Raw genomic sequence first — 23,315 nt, 5'->3', positions numbered from 1 at the left:
TCAAAAAGGCTGCACAGCAACTAGAAACTTCCACCACCCAAGACGTGGGGAGTTTTAGTGGAGTCAGGTAAAAAGAATGAATTCAGCTGTCTCCACACTGTCCACTGGCTTGTAACATTGCAGGATGCAAAAGAATGTAGCTGAGTAAAAAGGCTAAGTTCAGAGATGTATCTAAGGTGGAGCTTCTTTTGTGCTCTTTCTGTGAGCTACAAAGATCACACAAGTGAGTTTAATCCTTCCTTCTTCACATGCATGCATTCTGTATTTGAGTTAAAAACAGAGTTCCTAATTCTGACTTATTTACCATGAACAAGTGCACAAACTATGGCCTAAAGTTGTGGTATTGTGTTAAATGTGGATAAACTATACACCCAAAAGTAGTATCTGTCACCAGTGCACAGTTAAGGCAGGCAAGCTGTAAACAGCCAAGAGCGTCCCATAACAAGTTTTTAAAAATTAAGAACAATATCCACAGATGGTAACACTCCCATATTACTGATTCCTCTGTGGGTACACTTAGGAAAGGAAGAATCAGAGGCAACAGAGCTGTGAATCCTTTGCTTACAGAGCTTAAGGAGGCAAGGCTGTGTTTGATAAGCAAAGGCAGGTAGGACATAATTGGCCATACAACAACCTTTCTTAGAAAAAAGAACTGTTGTAAGCCTACTAAGAAGCAATGCTAAAGCACCAGTGGTAGAGTTTTGCCCTGTAGGCTGTGACCCACACACTCAGACGCCTTCCCAGAGAGCTCCCTGCACTCACGGCATTCGGGCAGCATGCACTTTTCCGCTTGTTCCAGTTCCTCATTGCAGTCCCCGAGCTCAGCAGCAGATTTCAGCATCCGCTGCCGGGTTCGCATTCCCTTCCCACATGTTACACTGCAGTCACTCCATTCAGACCAAGGAGAGAGTAGGCAGGGGATGGTATCTGGTATGAAAATAAAAAGCTAATCAATTCTAGTTATGCATACATTGCATTTTGAAAATGATACAGGTGGGAAATGTACTATATTTAGCTGTCATCAACCAGTTATTCTTTGTTGCCTCTGTGGATGAAATTAATTACAAGGAGAATGAAGTTGCTGAAGAAGCTCTAAAAACACTATATTGAAAAGTCTGCTTGGGTTTAATAACTTGGCTCTCTTTTTCTACAGCCTATTTATGCCTGCAGAGTCCCAACAGTTCTAGGGAATAAATAGTTTAGGAACATGTATTTCAGTTACAACTCCTGTAAAAAATCCCAAACCGGACTGTTGCAGTGGACAGAACTGGAAATCAAACTGATTTAATCTGAAATGTGGTACTTCCACATTTTATCTACCAAAAATCTTTTTCAGCCTATCTTTTTTCTGGTTTTGATGAAAATCTTAACATTTCTTAAGAAATTAAACCCAGTATTAATAGTCACAGTAAGGGTGAGACTGGCTGACTGCAAAAAAGGAGCACCTCAATTTCTGAACTGTTCAGGGACTAAAAGGAGAAAGCACTGCTTTATTCTAGCCTCATGATTAAATACACCTCATATTCCATTAGAGCTGCATAAGTATGGCTTGCCAATATACACATCACTCTATGGGTCATACCCTGAATATTTTTTACTGGTACTCTCATCCTTGTTGTGAATGTGGTACTTAATGCACGTTCCCATAGGATCTAATGGTAAGGAGAACAAGGAAAAACAATATTGGTTCTGGTTCAGCCATGTTCTTTGTGGGATGGATCAACATGTCAGAAGTGATATAGCAGAGGAGATAAACTCAAGGACACTTACGGCATTCAGGCATCATGCATTTCTCTGCCTCTGTGGTTTCTGCCTTGCACATGGATCCATCAGCGGGGGTCATCTTGATCATTCTGTGTCGTCTCTTCATCCCTGTACCACAGCTAGCGCTGCATTCATCCCACTCTCCCCATTCAGTGACAAGGCAGCTGCTAGGGGCTATTCAAAATGGAAACACAATTTTTTTCACTAGTAGAGATCATAAAAAAAAATTGTTTTGGTAGTGCTCCTGCTGTTAGCTAGAGTTTACAGAGCTCAATAAAATACTTACAACACTCCTCATTTACAATACACTTCTCAGTCTCCTCAGTAGGCACTTTGCACATAGATCCATCTTCAGGGAATTGTTTTACATATCTCTCTCTAGATCGCGTTCCCATTCCACAGGAAACACTACAGGGGGACCATGTAATCCAGTCAGACATCATGCAAGTGGAACCATCTAAAATACAGAGAACCATTTCAATTGCTAATATTAACAGAGTTCCTGATAAATCTGTAGCAGACTATGTGTGTGCAGTATCACTTTTATGCTGCCTCTTGCATTCTGTCCTCTCTTCTATCACTTGCTTCACTTCTTTCCTTTATACTTCTGTGTACTCCATGCACCAACTCAGAGGTGAGGAACTGAGCAGAGACATCTTCAATATTGTATTATTCAGTAATTAGTCTTCTGTTTGCCATAACTCACATCATACTACAGCAACCAATAGCTTTAAGAACTTTAACGGAAGGGTAAGCTCTACAAGGTGTTCTCTTCCTCTGCCCTTTCCCCTTGGTTACCTTCATCACTGCAGCCTGGACCCATGCATGGCTGAAAATCTTGAGTATCTGGACAGGGCACACTGAGGTCCAGCTGAGCTTTAAGCATTCTCTGCCTCATCCTCTTGCCCTTTTCACAGGTAGAAGAGCTGCAGGCTGACCATGGGGACCAGTTTGAATATATGCAGGTTTCAGGGGTGTCATCTAAAAAGTAAGAAAAGGCAGTGAATGTTAAAAATAGTCCTCCGTTGTTTCTCTTCACTTGACTGGTGATTATTTTAGGTGCTGATAGAACACATCCTTTCCTCCTGTATTCTATCTTCTCCAGTTTAGCCCAAAAGAAGAAAAAAACCCCAACAACCACAACATAAAGATGGCAACTTTCATTGTTTAAAATTAAAAATATTTGAACCCCAAGAGGCTTTTCTCTGTTACCACTTCTATTGTTATCGTCACTTTCCAGATGGACATGCAATTTCTTTGCTGTATAAGGAATGGCTTATAGGAGATACTTAAAAAGATGAAAACCTAAATCTCTTTTTGGCACTCCTAAGTTAGTTTATCTAGACGTGACAGTGGAGAACGGAACAAAATACAACTCAGTACAGCATAAAGTAATTTAACATGTACCTTCTTCTTTTTCCTCTGGTGCTAGATCTGCCACAATATCATCTATGTTATCAGGTACAATATTGCATTGCTCCCCCTGCAAAGAAATTATTGTAGAGGTTGGGTAAACTCATACACGTACACAGTGAGAAGGGCTAAAAAAGTATATTGTGAGCCACTATTGCATCTGCAGCACTTTTTTATCTTCTAATTCTTAAAAATACCTTAAAATCCACAATTAAGCAGATTACCAGAAGAAACAGTACCTTAAGACAGTTTTTGTTCATTACTATCATTATCTTTGTTGTGGGCAGTTTAAGGAGGGTAGATTTGGGGGGGATGTGGGGCATTACAGGAGAGAAAAAGAGAAAGGACTGGGGTTTTGGTTTATGAAGTGAAGTTTTTTTTGCATGCTTGAGAGTTTTACACATATATTATACCTTGCGTGCAATTCTCTCAATGACAACTCTGGCTACCAGCTTGATAGATCCTCCTTCTGGATCATAAAATGGACTTTGAGGATGATCTAAGCTTGTAAGTGGTCTGATCTTCTCTTGAGGCACTGTAGGTTTGTTAGGAGACTGAAGACAAAAAGAAAGGAAAATCATAAACCAGATTATTGGGGGATGGACGAGATAATCTCTAGAGGTCCCATCTAAACCTTGTCATTCTGTGAGAATAATACCCCAGGTGAGTATAACCAATCCCATTAACAATAATGTTGAGGGAATTCAGCACAGCGACCGGCAGGAACTGTAGCTAGCATCCAGCTAAATGACACTTAATTCATTATGATCAAACTTTTACTACAGTAATATAACAGAAATATGGCATTGCCATGGATAAAAGAGCTTTAATTCTTCACTGCTTTAAAGGAAACTTTATGGTTTTAATAGATTACAAATAGTCCACATACCTCATAACTAACACCACTGTCTGTGCCAGCATCCCACGGGATTAAATCCTGAACGACTCTCTGAACCCAGCCACAGTCCTTGGTACAGAGGTCTTCAGCAGACAGCCCCACATTCCAGTCTGGGCTAGGGCCCAGCATAGTGAGGAAGGACATCAGGTGCCGGTGCCGATCAACGGAAAACTCAGCAGAGGGAGCAGCTCTCCTGCAAATTGGCCAAAGGAGGCTTGTTAACAGCTCAAAGCAAGTTTGCTGCCAGAGGGCTGGTGCTTCAAACTGGGAAATACTGAATACTGGCATGACACTCTGTCTGGTACATAGCAATGGAGAAGTAGGGCAGGGAGAGGACTGCTGCTTGTCACTCTCTAGTCTTGCCCTCCATCTACCATCTGAGAAATGGCTTTGACATTGTTCAGGGAGATTTACAGCTTACTGGGCGACAGAGATGTAGCAATGAAGACCTGCAGCAGCATGCTCATGTCTTGGTTGTTTAACAACAACAATAGTTATTATTTATCATGACACTTATAAAAATTTGAAGTAAAATAGCAGGGAAATACCCTGAGGTTTAGATTGCCAGGATACTTTTTTTACCCCCTAAAAGATAATACAAATTACAATGCCAAAAATGTTTGGAAGTGCTACTGTGCGTATGTGTGTGAAAAAAGGCCACTCATTAATAGAGTTTTAGTGGTTGTGTGAGTGAGAGATTAATGGCTGTTGCCAGCCCTAGAGAGTTCAGCCAAGACTTGTGCAGATTTCTGCCAGTGTATGTGAGAATGCCTCTATTCATCCAGCCTTTGTCAGCTGTTGCCTTAGGAAGAAATTGTGCTGAATCATGCAGCACTCTGCGATGCTGACAAGCAACTAGCATGCTCCTGTGCAAACGAAAAGTAAAATTAGGCCAGAACTGGAGGTTTCTGTTCTCTGATGAAAATCAGGATCTCTTCATGGTGTCTGTCTTACAGCAACAAAAAATGTGGAGTTAGTTATTTAAAATATGATTTTGGCAATTTTGCTCTACTAAATACTTTTCTGATATCAACCTAAGTTTTCTCCAGTCATAGGATTTGGGGCAGTACACTGTCAGATTGGGTATTCTTTTCACACTTATGCTAAAACTCGCTGATTTAGGAGCATCTAAAGACTATGTTTATTTTTAGTGTAAGGTTGGTGTTTGGTTGGGTTTTTGTTTGGTTTTTACAGTGTTATTAATTTTCTCCTTCTGAGTTAGGTAGTTGTGTATATATAATGTGCATACACTATTCTCCAGTCATAAAAAGTTTCCTCTTCCTATATATACTAGCATCCCTGTGAAAACTTGGCCTTTCATTTGTGTATTTTTTTCTGGCTCATAGCACTCAGCATATTAGAAAAAATGTGAACAGTTCAAAGAATTATTTTCAGTAGTTATCACACAGTTTCAAGTGTAAGATACCTGTAAGTTAGTGTATCTAGTTCCTCTTCAAGAAACAACTTGCATGAGTAGGCATTTCCTAATAGGTTAAATGTTCTGGCCACGTCTGTTTCAGAGACTTTAGAAGCTGTTTCTTACTGTGCAAATCATCTTATATTAAATTAAATACTCTGAGTAGAAGAGTCTCTAAGTGTTTGATGACACTGATCCTGCCTTTCCCAGAAAGAGATGCAAATGACAGAACTGTGATTTCAATGGCACCGTTTGTCTGATGTAAAGTAATAAACTAACAAATGCCAGTATCGGCTTCGCTCTGTGAATACAGTATCCTGAGGTATTTGTCAAGTACATAGCAGTGATTAGTCTTCAAAAATCTGCTAACTGGCTCCAATTAACTAAAGGATTTACTGCAATATAACAGAATTCCCTGTAGTACACAGCAGAAGTCTAAATAGTAGACAGCAAAAATAACAAAGCCATATGTGTTTGGGTACCTGATCCTTCGACTATGTCTAATGTGGATACTGCAGATTAGGGACATGGATCAGTGAGGAGCTGATCTGAACTGCACCTGGGTGAATCCCCAGGTAGCTGGTGCGCAAGTGACACCACATTGCACTGCTCCTCCCAAACATGCTCTCAGCAAACACAGAAGAGGCAGACCCAGGCACACCAGAGGGCTGGAAATCACTTGATTTCTTTAGACACATAGTAATGGAAAACTTTTGTCCCTGGTTATTCTCATGATATGCACGTGCTTTGAATACTTCGTTGGGAAAAGTAAACTTATGTTAGTCATATTATTAATAGAAATGAAATGTAATTGTGTTTAAATTATAACTAAACTACATCAGTACTGAAGCTGTGTAAAGGAATGCTTCAGTAGCAGATACCCTTTGCCTACAAGCTTTCACATATGTTGAATTACAGCAGTAAACCCAAGCCTCCCAGATTCCAATTTAAGAGTAGAAAAATTACCCAGCTTCTGCTCCTTCTTTAAGACAGGCAGTTAGTTTTATGGCTATTTTACTGTATTTTATCCTCTATGTGTTTAACATAGAAATGATTAGTAGAGGATAAACTGGGGGCAAGTTTTCTCCTCTTCCTTCCTACACCGTTGTGCAGAGGCATACACGATACACACACACACACTTGTCTGCACTTAAAATATATTATCATTAAATGTATTTTTTTATTTGCTACTTTTTATTTTCTGTGTGAATACTTACAAGCAGTATGAATACAAATTTAAACCACAGCTGCATGTTTGCCCATCATTCAACATTCAGAGTCTTTCCTGAGTTGCTGTAACTGAGGACGAGAAATGCACTGACCTAAGGCACAGACAATAACTCTTATCTAGGCATAGGGATAGGCATAGGGATAGGCACTGGTAGGCCTTAGAGATCTTTGTTAGGGTTTGGTTCATTCAATTATATGGCAAATTTCAAATCTTCCCAGTACCTACAAGAGTGATGGCTTTATGAAGCTGACAGGAGTCTAAATCCTTCCATACATACCTCAACAACACATCTGGGTCAGGTCTCCTAAGACTGGCCTGTGGATCTTCCTGAAGGAAACTACTGTAAAAACGCACTCAAGTGCACCCTAAACCTGGCCTTTCTAATTTCTGTGTTGTCAACACATGATAAAATAGGAAGGTAGATCATCTTCTTGACCGCTGCTCCCAACACAGGTAAACATTGCCGTTTTAAGGCTTCTGGATTTTAAGGAAGTGGCCTGTGACAGATTGAGCATGTTTGGTAATGCCTGCAGGAAAAGCCTACAGTTTGTAAGTGATGTTACTGTTGAAAGAGACAAGTGTGTCCCTTTTCCTTCCTTTATACATGCACATGCATAAAACCAGTGGCAAATACAAGTTGCAGAGCAAATCCTAAACATGAGCTGAGTTCCAAGTGACAATCCTGAGAGCAAGACAGGGCTGGGAATCCTCCCTGCATTTGTGACTGAAACAGGCAGTACTTTTCCACTGTAAGCCTGATCAGCCTGCTGACAATTCCTGTCACATAGTACAGAGTGAAGCAAAGTACCAGATAGTGTCCTGCATCCTAATGTTTTCCATTTTCTTTCTTTCTTTTTATTCTATTTTCATTTAGATAGCACAATTTGTATCTCCAGCTATAGGGATGCCATATACTGAGCTGCATAAGAAAATGCTCCTTTTTAATCTCTCTCTTTTTTTTAAGGGAAGAAGGGGGGTGGGTTTCAGGTTTTGTTTGGTTTTTTGGGGGGGTTGCTGGGGGTTAAAAGAGCACAAATATGATTTTGCTTTACAAGTTTTTTTCACTAAATGACATTCTAGTTGCTGTCACTGATGGGGGTGGGGGGTTAAGAAAGCCTGTGACAAACCAACAGAAACCTCAACTTGCTGCAAGATGCCTTTTTTGGGTGTTGGATCAGTACTGTTGCGTTCTGCTGATATCCCTGTAACATGTAAGGAAGGTGATTGCAGAGACGTACTGGATAGAAATAGTGAAATTAGTATTATGCAGAATAAAACTTTGAGTTTACTCTTGGTTTGATATTTAGTTAGCATACAAGTAAAAGAAACAGAAAAAGGCAGCCCAAGTGTATACTTTTTGTCTCTTTCTCTCTTAACTAGCTCAACGAATAAGATCATTTATTGAGCTTGTACGATTGGTATCAACTGAATCTTACTACTGGATGCTACATGTACTATATTCATATGGGAAAGCCATTTGCCTCACCCATGCATAAAGAATTTTCCAGCAATACAAAATCCTATTATGTAAGGAGAGACTTGAACACGAAGAGCATTGGTATTTCCATGGTAAAGTGCAGGGCAGAGCAGAGAATCTCTTGCTAGCTGTTAAACTCAAAGTGATTCTAGCCATGGCAGCACAGATACAAATAATTTTTTCACATAAATTAAAACAATGTATTAGATCTTGTTTTGCAGCAGGGGTGGAAAAGTCAACAACCTGAAACATCTTCAGAAATACTGAATTTGTGCAGTGCTTCACAGCCAAGTTCTGACTTGGGTTGTGGGTAAAAAAAACATGTTGTGATTAAGTGGGCGTATTAGAGAGAACAGGAGAGTGTAACATTCCTGTTGTGATGATAGCTGTTTGAAATAAAACTTTAATTCAGGTGGTCTTAGGTATTTTATGCTGGGGGAATGAAAATCTGATTTGGTCCATGCATTTAATAACTACATGGAGAGTATGGTAGTTTGAAATAGCTTCTATCTCTCCAGGTTTCTTCACAGAGCTGCATTAAGATACAGCTGTCCTAAACCTATCATGAGAGCCTGGATACCAGATTCACTTGAGTGTACCAGGAGCTTGTGCTAAGGGTAAAGCAGTTGACTTTTCAGGTAGGAGGACAAAAGTGTAAACAGAAGAGAAATCGGTCTGAATCTGATGACCACTGGAGGTGGTAGGTAGCTGAGAACACTGCAGACCACATTAGTACTGGTTTAGAGTTGGTTCTAGGTGGTGCTGCTGATGTGAGAACACTGGGTTTTAAGCAGAGACTTTAGCTGATTACAGAGACCATGAAAAGTGAGTATTTTAGGGAAACAGTAAATGAATTGCCTATCACACCTCTAGCCAGCCAATGTGACATCCTTCTTTTTCATAGGCTTACACACTACATCACATCTACAATTTCTAGGATGAATGCTTTTATTTATTCATCTTCAATTTTTTTTTTTGCTATTGATACAAATAGCATTATGACCACAAAAACCGTATTTCACACCCTTGAACTTCTAACTCTGCACCTTCCTGCCTACCAGCAGCATCTACATGACATCTACTGACAAAACTTCAACACCTTAACATCCTGAAAAGTGCGCTAGCTTCAAAGAAAAGAAAAATCAGAGCCAAAACTGCATGGAAATGCTGCTTTACTACAATAAAATGAACAGTCAGTGAAATTTGACTGACATCCATAAAAAAGTTAAAAAGCGCCTTAGTGTTAAGCTCTTTCTCTATCTGAGCACCAAATCAGAGGAGGTGACAGCACAAAGTTGGCTATTTTATTACATAATGAAAGAATAAAGCCACCAAAAAAAATTCTTATATATTTATCTTCCAGGCTCCAAAAAAGGCTGCGTTACAACCTCTTACTTTGCTATATGTAAGCCCTTAAAATGAGAATGTTGCCTATCATCAGCTAAAAGAGATAAATACGAAATTGCATACACAACTAAGGGATTATATCACTTCCACTGACAGTAAAACCACTAATCAGAGCAAATGCTGTTCTAAAATATCATTGAGTATTTTGAAAAAGCATTACAAAAGGAAGGGACTTTGTGCCGTGCACATTTCAGACATTTTCATATTGTCATGCATTCATACATAGTTACTACTTTACATAATGATTTAATACCTTTGGAATGGGCATACCATCATGATATGATGAACAAATATGAACAGGTTTTCCTCACTAAAAGAAAAAATCTCTCATCTCTCAAGTTAGGATTGCAGCTTCTGAAAACTTCTGGGTTTTGTGTGTGTGCAGGTTGTCACAAATCACTTCGGCGTGGGTATCCCACAAGGCACTGGCAACATTTGCTCCTGCTTAGAAAAGCTTCATGTCACTCCTCAGATCACTTCCTGTGCATTTACAATCAAACTATGCAGGAATCCTTTTGCAATATACAGCATTACTGCATTTTTATCCAGGCCAGGCTGACTACGAAACTAAAGCACACTAACTTCACAATTTGAAACCTCTCTTCTAGCTTCATTTCCTAGGAGCTTTGGGGCTACAAATTGTCTGCCCAGAGTAATTACAGCTATATTTACAAAGGAAATCCTGTGGGATGTTCTAAGAATACTGTGGCTTCCATCTCCTTTTCACCTGGATAATCTACAAAGCCCTGACCATGCCTGTTTGTCCTGAGTAACAGCGATGAGAGGTCATTCTTCAACCCAGCATAAGAGCAATCACAGCTAGATTTCTGATCCTTTTCTCTCCCATTAACAATATCAGACAATCAGCATAGATATACGTATGGGACTGTTCTAATAATGAACTCTGGTTTGATACCAGTTTAATTGATTCTGAATATTAGATTACAGCAAATACTGGCTTTCAACAAAAGTTACTATGAGAATATTCATTGGAATATCTATGAAAGGTATGGTCTAACTTCAGATTAGCTAGTCCCACAAATTCCTTTCAAAGATTTTAATAAAAGATTAGCCTGGAAGTGCATTTTACATTTCTCTGATCCCAGTGTGATCTCTGAAGATGTCCAACATCTCACCACCTTATTAATGTGATGCACATTCCATTTTGTTCTTCTACAGCTTCCTAACTTACCTATGCCTTTTGATGCCTGGAGATGTAAATTACAGTAAATGCTAATTATCATTACATTCATAACAATACAAGGACAGAGCAATTGGAAGTTTGCATATAGATTCTGTTCACTAGAAATTTAAATGGCAAGTCATCCCAGTTACTCGGGGAGTATTTACACAAGAATGAAGAGTTTGGATTAGTAAGCAGACATATAATTGCATGAAATAATGCATACATGATTACTCAGTAAATTATAAAGGGAAATTATTTTGGCTCAAGGAAAGACAACAGATGGTTGGGAAATAATCATAAAACAGTAACTACCAATGGGAGGAATATGTAAAGAAAACAAAAGCAAGGATAGAACAGGATGAGTAAATTTGATTTAATTGGATGGCCATTCATTTCCATGAGCAATTAGGATAAAGTTCTTAGTTAAATCTTTTCCATGTTATAATATCCAACTTTTTTCCTTGCCTAGTGATATTTGAATTTTAAATAGAAAGTAAATGGTAAGCAATAGAAAATGGAGCTGCCATATGTGCTTGCTCTGATAAAAAAAAAAGATGGTACCAATTCTTTCTTTTCCAACAAACACATATGTTCTTCCTTATTTATTTTTTTAAAGACCAAATTATGAATTTCTTAATGTGGGTGTCAGACCATCTGTGAAACAATGAAGTTTCCCTAAGTCTTGATAACACACATAACACTTAAGACATTAATTCTTTTTACAAGCATGAGGTAGTTTCATAATGAGGTTTTCTAAGCCTACAGGAACAGTATATAACTATAAATGCAAAGAGTCAGGTAAACACAGCACAGTAACATGGCACTTCATGCTGGGAGGGGTGGGCATTTGTGTCTGGTTTATGTGAAAAGATAGGAGATTATGGTCTTTTCACAATTAAATGGAACTCTGTAGAGCCGCTAAAAAAAGAGTAACCAAGTTGTGAGGGCAGTGTATGGTGTTTGGTTTCCTCATTCTTGTTAAGTTCCTAAAATATTAATGAAATGGACATTAATATTATTAAAGATCTTGTATTCATTATCTGAATATATACATGCACTTTGAGCTTAAGTCACACTCAATCTCAAATTCAGACAGTTTATAAATCTGGACAAAATAGTTACTGTTTTATATGGATTTCCAAAATGGGTTTAGTCTGACATTTACCTCAATTAGTTCTTTTGCTTTGAGCAAAACAAATACTTCTGCTTTTGGGACTTTCTATTAAAAAACCCCAAAACAACCAACAAAAACCACTATGATGATTTTCTGCTTTCAGTGTGAAACCATACATTTACCATTTAGATCCAATTCTTATGTGAAAACTTTGATTCTGAAGTTGAAGCCTTTTAACAAAAGAGTTTTGATTAGTTCTGCTGATGCATAAACTGCTCATTCAACATAAATTCCTCCTGCATGCAGTTGCCAGGAATTTACTGACAGTTCTACAGAGTTTCCAAAATACCTTATGTCACACAAATTCAGATGACCTCATGATTTAGGGAAAATGGTGGCCCTTAAGCTGAACCACCATAACAATAAAGGAATGATATACTGCAAGAAGGAAAGACGTACCATAGAAAGTTTTCTGACCTAAAAATACAGTTTAAGCATTAGTCAAATGCAAAGCTGGAGCACTCAGAATTGCTTCACAGCTCCAGAGAGATTTATGTATTTGTCTTCATGTTATCAAAAGTCACAACTGACTTCCCCTCTCCCCCTCCCCCCCCCCCCCCCACTTTTTTTTTTGGTATATGAGGTTGTCCATTATGCAACTATTTCTGAATAGAAACAGCAGTTTAAATTCTTCTATTTTTGGACAATATTCATCTTCACTTGATTAAACCCAGGTACCTATAAAATCATAAAAGAAGAACACCATCGAGTTGCCACAGAAACAAATTACTGTCTGGCCTTCTGAGTCCTCTCAGTTTGTACACAAAATCTCCAAATTCTGAAAATGTTTCCTAGTACCATGCTATCAGTTTGTGGAAGGAAACTTCATTTACATCTGGATTAACAGACATGGGCTTTTACCCCAATTTTTGACAGACAGCACAACATGACAGTTGGAGATAACTAGAGAGATGAGGATTTGTGGGGAGAAAAACCTTGAGAGATTTATAGACATAAAAAGCAAAGGCAATCCTGCTGCAGTGGCACTACTGACATAAAATGTTACCATGCAAGAATAAACAGATATACATTACGGAACACTGTATATATGCAATAATAAAACTACAGGCTTTATAGGATACTGTATTCGGAGGTGGGATCAGAGGAGCACTGCTGAGGTGAATTTCCCATTATGCTTTGGTTCACAGCCCACAGTGCAGTTGTGATTTCTTCCTGATCAGTCTAGCTTAGAGCTTTCACCCCGTGCTCTTGAAGCCCGTAGGCAGCCACACTCCATGTGACCAATGTGGCAGCCACCCCAAAGCAATCTCCTGTCCCTAAAAGTTGTCACTTCCTTAGCACTGTTTTGTTCTGCAGACCTGCTCCTATTGCAGCATATTTCTTACAGATATATATATCTTGGGTAGCTATTCATTATGAAGACTGTTTGTGTTTACAAATACATGCACCATAGAGATTGTAATGCTTTCACTGTGGAATGAGAGTTTTAAGTTTAGACAAGACATACCTCACACAAAATCCTTTTAGAATATTCCCAGAGTTCCTATTGAAGGCAAAATACAGGCCATAGAATAAAACACTGCAATTTTTATTCTTGTAAAAGCGTATCTGTACTTGGAAAGAGCCACTTAGGGATTTAGAAAATACTTCCAAGCATCTAAAAATTTAAATCAACTCATCTGTGTCAGGAGAAAATCACATCATTGTTCTTTCAGCAAAAAACTCCTATTTTCTTTCAGGATAACACACATCCAGTGAGATGTCAAACATAACCACATTTCACTCATCCCACTTCATTACAAAGGCAAGTAACAGAATGCATTTGTAACTCAGTTCATCAGCCTGTTTCTCGTTTCAATTCTTCATGCGTTACCTACTAGCAAGGTTGTGTTCCTTTCAGTTGTTCTTTGTTATCAAGGAGACAGGCTTGAACAGAGCTGATTATTTCTTTGCCGGAAGTTTTCTTTTCCTGGATGCAGCTGTTACTGATTGAAATCATGTTATTGTGAATTCAGTGTACTTTGGGTACAGTAGCATTACTGTTGAAAAGGCAGGGACTGGTTTTTATGGCCAGCTTCCAACCCTGTGTTAGCCAAGTAACGTTCACACGACTGTGGTCAATGATCTGTTGGTATTGGAAGCTATTAGGTACAGTTAACAATGTGAACTATTGTTTCACCCAAGAATCCCTAAAATAATCATAAAGGGGTGCTTTAGGCAACAATTAAACTGTATCTTAGCATGAAAGTTATTTAAGTTTTGGGTTTAATCAGTTCCTCTTTTTTTAATTGCTTGTGCTCTTCATTGTACTGTACTCTCACAAATGATAGTTATGTAGCTAGGCTCATGAGGGATAGCAAATGTTTGAAATTGTCCCATATGCTAAATGAAAAGAGTTACACACCAATTAAATTATCTGCACCTTAGCTTTGGAGTAAACCAAACTTATGACATTAATCAACATTAATGACATCGCCATGCACACTGAGAGAAGAACTTCTCTGTAGCATAGATATTGACTTTTTTAAAAGGAAAATAATCTAAAACTGAAGGAATATTGAACTTTGTGAGTAAAGATCATGTCTGCATGGAGCCTTGCACTAATGGTTTGCTGCTTCTGCAGTAGTACTGCTATCATCTAATGCATTTGATGTAATGATTCAATATCTAATTTATTGTTCAAGGGCCATACTATTCATAGTTCTGCTACTGTATTAAAGGGGAAAAAAAGTCTTTCAGGAACCCATTGCAACTTCAAAACATGACTGGTGTCCAAACTAGCATGTTTATTTCAGAAGAGGACTGTGAGCTCCTGTCTGTGTGTGCCTTTCACACCTCAGCTCCCTAAAGGCAGAGCCACCAAGGTTTTCTGTATCACAAATGCTCTGAAGTCACCAGGTTGCACTCACATCACAACAAATAGCTGCCCATACAACCTACAGTACTTTCTTTTAATTAAAATAATGTCCCATTCCTTCAGGTGTCTTCAGCCTTTCCTCACCAAAAGATTTTACTTGGCTGGTAGTACAGTTTTCTCATATAAAAAGATAATTAACTACACTCACTTTTCTCTGTTAAAAGAAACTTCAGGGTAAGACAACTGCAGGCATGTCATAGGTGTTATGTGGGTTAGATGCAGCTATGGAAGGATAGGTAAACTTGTAAAGCAAGAAAATTTCTCAAGTTTACTTTCTTAAAAGTACAGAGGAAGCGGATGATAAATCCAGCATTCAGCCAGTTAGGAGAAAATATCTAACAAGTCTGCAAGAAAAATGAGCATTATAAGGAATATCAGAAGTAGCAATAACTAATAAGCTTCCTTATTTCTAGATAAGCCTCTGCTGATTCTTAGTCACGAGGTGAAATTACACATGCATGATTTATTTTTCAAATCATTAGGTAGAACAGTGTTTATAAGCAATTTGTGTAATCAAATGTTAATGATATACAGTGGATAGAAGATTACTATGATACGAGCTCTTCTTACCACTTTGGAGAAAGCAACAAATGAAATGTAAACTATGCCCATTACAGCTGGCTAATTGCAGTTCAGTCTGTGTTTTGCCTTTCACAATGCCAATTACATCCAAATATCTGTGTTCAAACACGTCTTTTTGTTTTTAATTCTCAGCTGAGTAAACTGAGGACACAATTAATTATAATGTAATGATTTCTAATGTATATGTTTATAAATCACATTCTGATGGCAATATCAGCTATTGATGGGCAGCATATTGCACAGCAGGACAGGAATCACATCAGCACAAGAGTTACATCAGCTGAAAATGGGTGACTAATTTCAAAATGTGCTCACCTAGATGTCACACAAAACAAAACTTTTGTGACTGCATAATGTTTTAAAATAACTAACGTTACAGTTTCATTTCATTTGAAATCTCTTAAGGGGATGGATAGACACCAGAACGACTGCAAAATTCAGACCCCAGCAGTCTTCTCTATTGAAATTTATTACGAGAAAATCAGGGGGTACTTTTCAATGAATTGTAGTTTGTATACTACAAGGAGTTTGGTGTGGTGCTTGTGAATAATTCCATCAATCCTTAATAAGATGCTCTGGGAAGGCTAATTCACAGAATTAACTCACAGAGGTTGTTAGGTCTCCAGTCTCTAGGGCTCTGAGCATTTCATTATTTTTTATCTAAAGCCTCTCTGTTATCAAGGCTGAACGGTGCATTGATTTGAATCTTCCTCTCTCAATGCTGATTAATATAGATTTAGTAGAGAACAGCATTTGGCACTGCCATTGAGATTCTGCACAGCAAATACAGAATGGCTCCAGAGGAAAACAGAGGATTTCTGTTAGTGGCTGGTGTGGAGGTGCCTCCACACTGAACTGGGTGCTGGCAGCAGGTTATTGGGCCCTGCAGCACCTCCTCTGACTGGCACAGAGCATCCCTGGATAGTGGCTGCACAAACAGGGGGGATTCATTTCATACTGACACAGATAAATAGACCATAATTCGGTTATGTGGGTTTCCTAAACAGTTAAACACTACTGGCTCTGAACAAGTCCTGTACTTTCTGGCCCTACAAAAGGTGCAGCATTTTCTACAAGAAAGTGCTGTAGGAAAGTCATTTAAGGTGAAACTATAGCTTGTAGGTGGTTGAGGTGGTTTTATTTGGTGCATTCAAGGAACAGCTGATGCAAGACTTGGCAGCAAAGGTGCTGGTGTAACTTTGTTGGGGACTCTGAACACGCACTGGGGGCCAACCTTGCACAACTGCACCTTCTATGTTCTTTTTGTTCTGACTGGCTCAGCTGGCTCAGACCTGTGCTGCTGTCACACAAAACTTTGGCACACACCAACCCTATCTGAAATGCTTTAAAAAATGCATCTGCTATAAAATGCTTCATTATTTTAACCTTAGTATTTATAATAAGTAAATGCAGTGAACCATCTCAAGATTAAAACATGATATAAGGGAATAAACAAGGTTTTGGCACTAGCTTGGTTTTACCAACATCAGAGGCAATAAACAAGCAGCCAGAAACAAGCACCTTATTTTTTCCTCCAGTGAGATCACTGGTTGAGGACATGAAATTAATCAGTACACCTGTTTCCCTTTCCTCCAACAGTCTCCACATTAAGCTCTCAAAAGCAAATTACTCCAAATGTAGGCAGCAAAACAAGGAACAAATTTTGAGTCTAGCCTATTTTTTAATACAGATCTTAAGGAAAAAGTAAAGTTTTAATTGTGGCAGATGTGCATGTTCATTGTAACCACATAGGCATCTGAGAAAGAAATGGATAATCCACACAAATTAATAGGTTAATTAATTTCTCAAATTTTCCAGATAGGTACATAAATCAATTACAGAAACTCTAACAACAACCACCAAAAAATTACTTCTGAAATGTCTTCAGAAAATATTTTAAAAGATTCCTCAAATGATATATTTTTAATAGGACAATGCAAAAGGAAGTGTCTACTTGAAGTCTTCAGTGTAAAAAATTACTCCATTTATTATGAGCATCATACAAATACACGTAATTTTGTCTATTTCCAGCAGAGACATTACACAAGTAAAGGAAAACCAGCTTAAACTAGATCTAAGCAAATTATCAGTTACTTTAAAAGTGCATATTTGGGTGAAAGGAAACATTGTTTCTTCAGTTTAATTTGGTACATATCAGTCCAAAAATGTCTAATCTGTTTTCTTTAGTAAAATTACCTAATTTATGCACTGTATGTCAAGCAATGAGGAAGTGTGATTTAACAAAAGGCTAAAAGCCTGGAAACAGAGTAAAATATTTTTGTTGGCCAGGAACAGTCTCTCTTCCAAGGCAAAGAGGGAAAAGCTATCGTTGTTGCTGGAGTGCCACAAAATAAAGACAAAATTAGTTGTAATTAATGAGAACATGCAGCTGCTTTGCACTTACTCCACATATAGCCCTTCCCCATCTTACAAAGCTGGTTAACTCACTGCTTACCAAATGCTTCAGAGATTAATCTCCTTCAGAGAATTCTTCTGTCTCCTCCGTTTCCTTAAGGTGAAAAATTTAGTGATTGCTTTCTTTCTCTGCCTAATAAATATTTAATTATTCTTTGTCAAATAGCAAAGCTTGAGCTAGAAGAACATGATAGGTGATGGTGAAGAGATAGGTTGCTGGTTTGAATTAGCCATTCAGAGGCAGGCATTACCATTCAAATCTTGTCACAGCAGGAAAGCAGAACTAAATCTAGATTTTTCAAGTACCAGAAGCATCTTCTCCCTGTTGGGGGATATCTTTTATTTACCTAACCTTACGGTTGTGTGTCTGACTAAAAAGTTATACTGGAAGATCAGACCCTCACTTATAAAACAGGCAAGCACCAACTAACCTATGGAAGTAAATATGGTTTCAATTGCTGCCTAAGAGAGGTCCCCTCGCCCTTGTGAAAATGTAATGAGATCTGAAAACACTGAAGTTAGGTTGTACTTTTATGAATTCAGCAATGTTACTCATAGCTGTTTAAGTATGTAAACACTTCAGGAACTGAAAGTTTGAGAATTAGGTGTTTACAGCAAATGGCTGCCTACAAGCTTTCCAATGTCGTTTTGTAAATTAGCCTTTCTGTGAAGAGTTGCAACATTGCGAAGGTCGAGTGGCTCAGCAACACATCATGTTTACATGAGTAACGTTTATGTTTCAGCTCTCTGCCATCTGATGGAACTGATTAGATAATATTGGTAACATTAATGTAGTCACAAATCGTTATTAAAGCTGTTCTCACTGCTGAAGACCTCTTTTAAGTATGCAACTGTGTACATAACCTTGGGCAGTTTTACACAAGGATATTTATCAGTGAGACAGCAGCACATTAAGGCTGTTTCGGTTGTAACAAGTAGACTATCAGGCACAATAAATTGAGATCTTTAACAATGAAGCATAAGATGAGGAGAGGGAGTTATTTTATTACATTTCAGAAGACAGTAAAGAGTTCCATTTCTGACTTAAGTGGTTCTCCATCTAACAACCTCAGTAATCATTCAATGATCTAAATGTGGAAGCTACTTTAAGGAAGAGAACTTTTGTAGGCACAAGAACAGCAGTAGGTTACAGTGCAGTAAAGAAAAAGAAAAGGCAAAAAGTAAAAAATGTAAGGAAAAAAAAGAAGCAAGACAAGAAGCAAACAGTAACAACCCTTCCCCCCAATAGATTCAAATTCCCTACTCATCTGTTATAAAGAATGATATGCATATGATAATGCCTTTCCTTGACAGGGAGGAATCATAGGGGACATAGTGATAGTGAAAAAACCAGACAGATTTAAACTGCAAATGCCCTGACAACATGCTGTGTCTTGGATTTCACTACATTGAAGACAATCCAGCTCATACCAAGATGTGCAACTGACCACTTCTGTGCCCAACATCTGACTGTCCCTCATGCCTCCTAAAAGGGTCCCATTTTAATACCTGACTCTCTAACTCTCTGTAACTGACTCTCTAACTCACATTATAGAGTGGGACTAATTGATCAGGATTTATGCTTATTTTCTTCTGGTGGGTATCCCTGGGAAGCTGTTTAGATAATAAAGTGCTTGTTGAATGAAAAAAGGAGGTGTCACACTAGAGATGTCTGGATTTGAAATAAAGGTATAATGAAGGCAGACAGGGGAGGAAAAAACCACCAAAACAAAACAAGACAAGGTTTGTAAAGGTATTAGTGCCTATGGAATTTGATGCAAACTATCTTTAAAAGTCTTGCCTTCTTTACCCCCAAATTCTTCTGTCCTGGCGTTGGCTATGCAGATGCACTATCTGTATTTGCTGTATTTTATCCTCCGTACTGTCAAAGTCCAATTATTTGCAACTGAGTATGAAAGTAAAATTTGATTCTGCCTGAAACACAGCTGAAAGGGAGCAATGAGCTGTGCTCTTGTTTACACAAGTAAGATAAGAGAAACTGCTTTCATTTGACAGCATGCTGTACCCTGATAGTGTTGGACCCAGAATGCATTCCCTGCAAGTACTTTAAAGTCAGAATTTCAGATACACAACTTGGTAATACAAACATGAGCAACAGCAAACTGTTTTATTACTTGGGCTGGCACTCCCTTTCTCGTGTTACCAATGCTGTGCTCTCAGCTGGGCAATCATAAAAGTAGTTCACAGAAACCACTCAAAAACGTCTCACACATGTGACAGCTCAGAGGAGTTTTGTGCATCCTGGTGCCTCAGACTAGAAAGCAAATGGAGGATAAAGAAGGGGAGAGACAGGGTAAAAAAAACCCAACACAGTGACAAAGAGCATGTAGGATGTGAAGAGAGGAATAAAAAAAGCAGGCAGTGAAGTAGCAGGATTTAGTTTCCACAGCTTTATACTGTACTGGGAGATGACAATATGCTAAAAGTTCATTAGCCTTAATTGTGCTTAACAAAAAGCATTTAAGAAATTTACTTAATGTCATTATATCCTTCCCTGCTTAGGGGTGGCGACTTGTCTCAGTCCCTACTGTAAGTTCTTATATCTGAATTCATGTCTGAAAATTAAAGAATTCTCCCTTGGGTGGCACTTTGTTTCCACTGGATCAGCACTGAGAAGTCTCTATTGTCTTCTCCTTAAGCAGAAGAAAAGCTCCAGTTACAGTTCTCTTCTAATCCCTGGCGTCATGAACCAAAGGCTTTCAGCATCACTGTCAGATTTAGACACTGACTTACACACTTCAGCCCTCGGTCTAGACAGAACTTGAAACATTACTTAATGAGGTATGACTAGCCTCAAGAGTCACAGCCTCATTGACCAGCATTGACAGAGTAGAAGAAAAGTCATTTAACTCCATGATGAATGTGCAAGAGGTGTCCCGCCAGGATCACCCTCTCACACATTATTGTGCATGACCAGAGTGGAAATGCAAGGGCTCACCAACTGCTCAAGATGTGGGTAAGAATTAGTGGCTTGCCTTGCTACAGCTTCTGTAAGGAGAAGAGATGCTGCTGTCCCCTTGGCTGTTTTGGAAAGATGAGAAAGTCCTGGCAGCCCCAGGGGCAGGCACAATGCCTGTTCTGGCTGCCCGGGGATTACCCTGCATGGGTAGTGGGGCTGGAGCCCTGGGCTGTGCTCAGCCTCGGTGCATACTCCTCTTTGCTTTCTTTTCTGTCAGCTTTCCCCTGAAGGGGACGGGTCTGACTGATCTGGTGTCTCTGAGGAAGGCATGGGCAAATGCCTAGCACGTAAGTTTCCTCTCCATGACAATGTCTGTCTGTGACTCTGCAATTCAAGCCCCTGAGCTGTGGGGGACACGTACACTCAGTGCAGCAGCCTGGTGTCCATATTGCCACAACATCACATACAAACATTAATTCTCTACAGCCCTCTCACATGTTTTGGCAGGCAATTGTTCCTCTCCTCTCTCTTGAACTGTAATCACTGTAACTTGGTACTGTAACTTGGATAGGATGACTGATACAATTCACTCTGAAGTTTACCTCCTAACTGCATAAAGCATGAGCAGGCTGAATTTACCAACTTTTGACGCTTAGGTCTCTGTGAATCAGCTCACCAGTATTATACATTTTGTAATGTCTTGTGAAACACATGCAGGAGGATGTTCAGGCTGTGCTTATTATGACACATTGTAAAACCTCCATTGCACCACTATTCACATCATATTGTACAGGAGATATATAAATAATCATTATAGAAAAGAAGGTAATTAGTGAGTTTTTGTCAACTCTTGATTAGTAAGATGGCTGCATTATGCATAATAATAGACCAAATGTTTATCCTGAGGAGTCATTATCCAATACCTGCACAACTCTCAATTCTAAGGACCATCCATAACAGCAAATGGGAAATTAACACCAGAAGTAAACGGCTAATGAAAATTTGGTCGTCTTTTGAAGCTTAGATCATATTTTTCAATGTGTTAGGAAAGCAAATGAAATTGGAAGGAAAAAAGAAATGGCTTGTTTCAGTCAGAAACCTCACTGTAGCAGATGGAGAAGTGGACAAAAGTTTCCATTTAAAAGTGTTAATTTGGAGTAAATAGAAAGAAGGCAGCAAGAAAAAGAAAAAAGGCAAGCGATCACAACTACTACATGGCAAACACTACCAAAACCAAATACTGAACATTTCAGGGGAATAGGATCATAAATAAAGAATGCCACTACTGTCACCTTGACTGACCACTGTATAACACCAGCCAAAAAAAGCCTAACCCACAATTCCTGTGCAGAGCCTACAACTCTGTCTCAGGGTTGAATTTTATTTCAGTGCTGGAAAATCCTTCAGCTGCTCTGAAGGTTAGTCACACTGTTAAAGTCTTTCCCCATACCTTTAGTGAGAGTTTCCTTGTCACCCATTTCCTTAGGTTCCATGCTACAAGGGATTTAATAGGTTTTTTTTCTAGTAGATTAAAGAGGGATCAGCTATCAGAAATCTTTTCACTATTTAAGCTGTGCTCACCTTCTAACCTTTTTTTCTGGGGGGGTGGGTAGAAGGGGATAAACTGAATAGCTTAAGTTCTAAGCTGCTTAAGAGTTTCTAAGCCTCTTATGGTAGGGGATGTTTTCTGAAAACCAAACTCTTTTCCAGCTTTTTCTTGACTAACCTCCACATTTAAATATACTTTCTGAAACACAGACAACAAAACTAGACACTGTTCCACTAACTGCTTCCCATGTATTTTACAGAGGAAAGAGGACTACCTGGTCCCTACAGTCTTGCAGTTCTCACCGTTAGCCACTTCTTTTAAGTTTCACTCATTTGGGCTTGTGTAATTACTATGAACTTTGGGCCAAGCACAGATAAATTATGCTGAAACTACCTGCTTGACTCCCACCTCCACTCCCTAAGAAGCAACTGATAAATTCAAGAGTATCATAGAATCATCCTGAACAGGAGTTTTATTCTCTTTTCTGCTGAGTGCCAGAGACTCCATAGTTAGGATCCTAAGAAGCTAGTTTGCTGTCTTGCTTGGTAAAACGAGCATGGTTATACAACTACCAGGATCAATATGGTATCATAACATGTTTCAGATAATGAAGAATTAGTCATTTAAGAATTTGGGGTTCTTCTTGGTTGGAGGATTGAAGATCTGCTGTATTGACAGTGCACTGCCACAGTGTGACACAGGATGATTAAAAAAATACTACATGTAGAATAATACAGCATACATTTGAGCAAGCACTAAAGGAACATCATTGTTCAATGAAGGGAGAAACTCCACAGGACAATCCTTCTGCTATAACACTGAACCAAAGCATACAAAAAAATGAAGAGATGCCAAAGGAGAAAGAGAAGCTGGCAAAAACCCAAACTCATCTATCAAAATATTTTTAGATTATTTCTTGAAAGAGTGAGTAATTATAATACACAGTGAGTTTAGAGTGGCCCATTAGCCAACACTCAACACAAGGCTATTGAGACATACTATTC

The 23,315-nt window shown here is 38.7% G+C and overlaps 1 protein-coding gene across 1 annotated transcript in view; it reads right to left on the bottom strand.

Moving 5' to 3' along the window:
• Positions 1–23,315, bottom strand: part of SPON1 (spondin 1) — a 144,857-nt gene that overhangs the window by 5,328 nt on the left and 116,214 nt on the right. Inside the window, exons 8-14 of the mRNA XM_068147894.1 lie at positions 4,067–4,268; positions 3,591–3,731; positions 3,172–3,247; positions 2,563–2,745; positions 2,051–2,221; positions 1,771–1,938; positions 763–927 (exon numbers count right to left, since the gene is read on the bottom strand). Coding sequence (XP_068003995.1) covers positions 763–927; positions 1,771–1,938; positions 2,051–2,221; positions 2,563–2,745; positions 3,172–3,247; positions 3,591–3,731; positions 4,067–4,268 — 1,106 coding nt within the window. The remainder of the gene's footprint in view (positions 1–762; positions 928–1,770; positions 1,939–2,050; positions 2,222–2,562; positions 2,746–3,171; positions 3,248–3,590; positions 3,732–4,066; positions 4,269–23,315) is intronic.

The sequence above is a fragment of the Melanerpes formicivorus genome, unplaced genomic scaffold (genome assembly GCF_026170545.1).
Source record: "Melanerpes formicivorus ecotype bairdi unplaced genomic scaffold, bMelFor1.0.p_v2 SCAF_16, whole genome shotgun sequence".
NCBI classification, from domain to species: Eukaryota; Metazoa; Chordata; class Aves; order Piciformes; family Picidae; genus Melanerpes; species Melanerpes formicivorus.
Note: the sequence above shows the minus strand (reverse complement) of the source record. Positions and strands in the feature narration are given on the sequence as shown.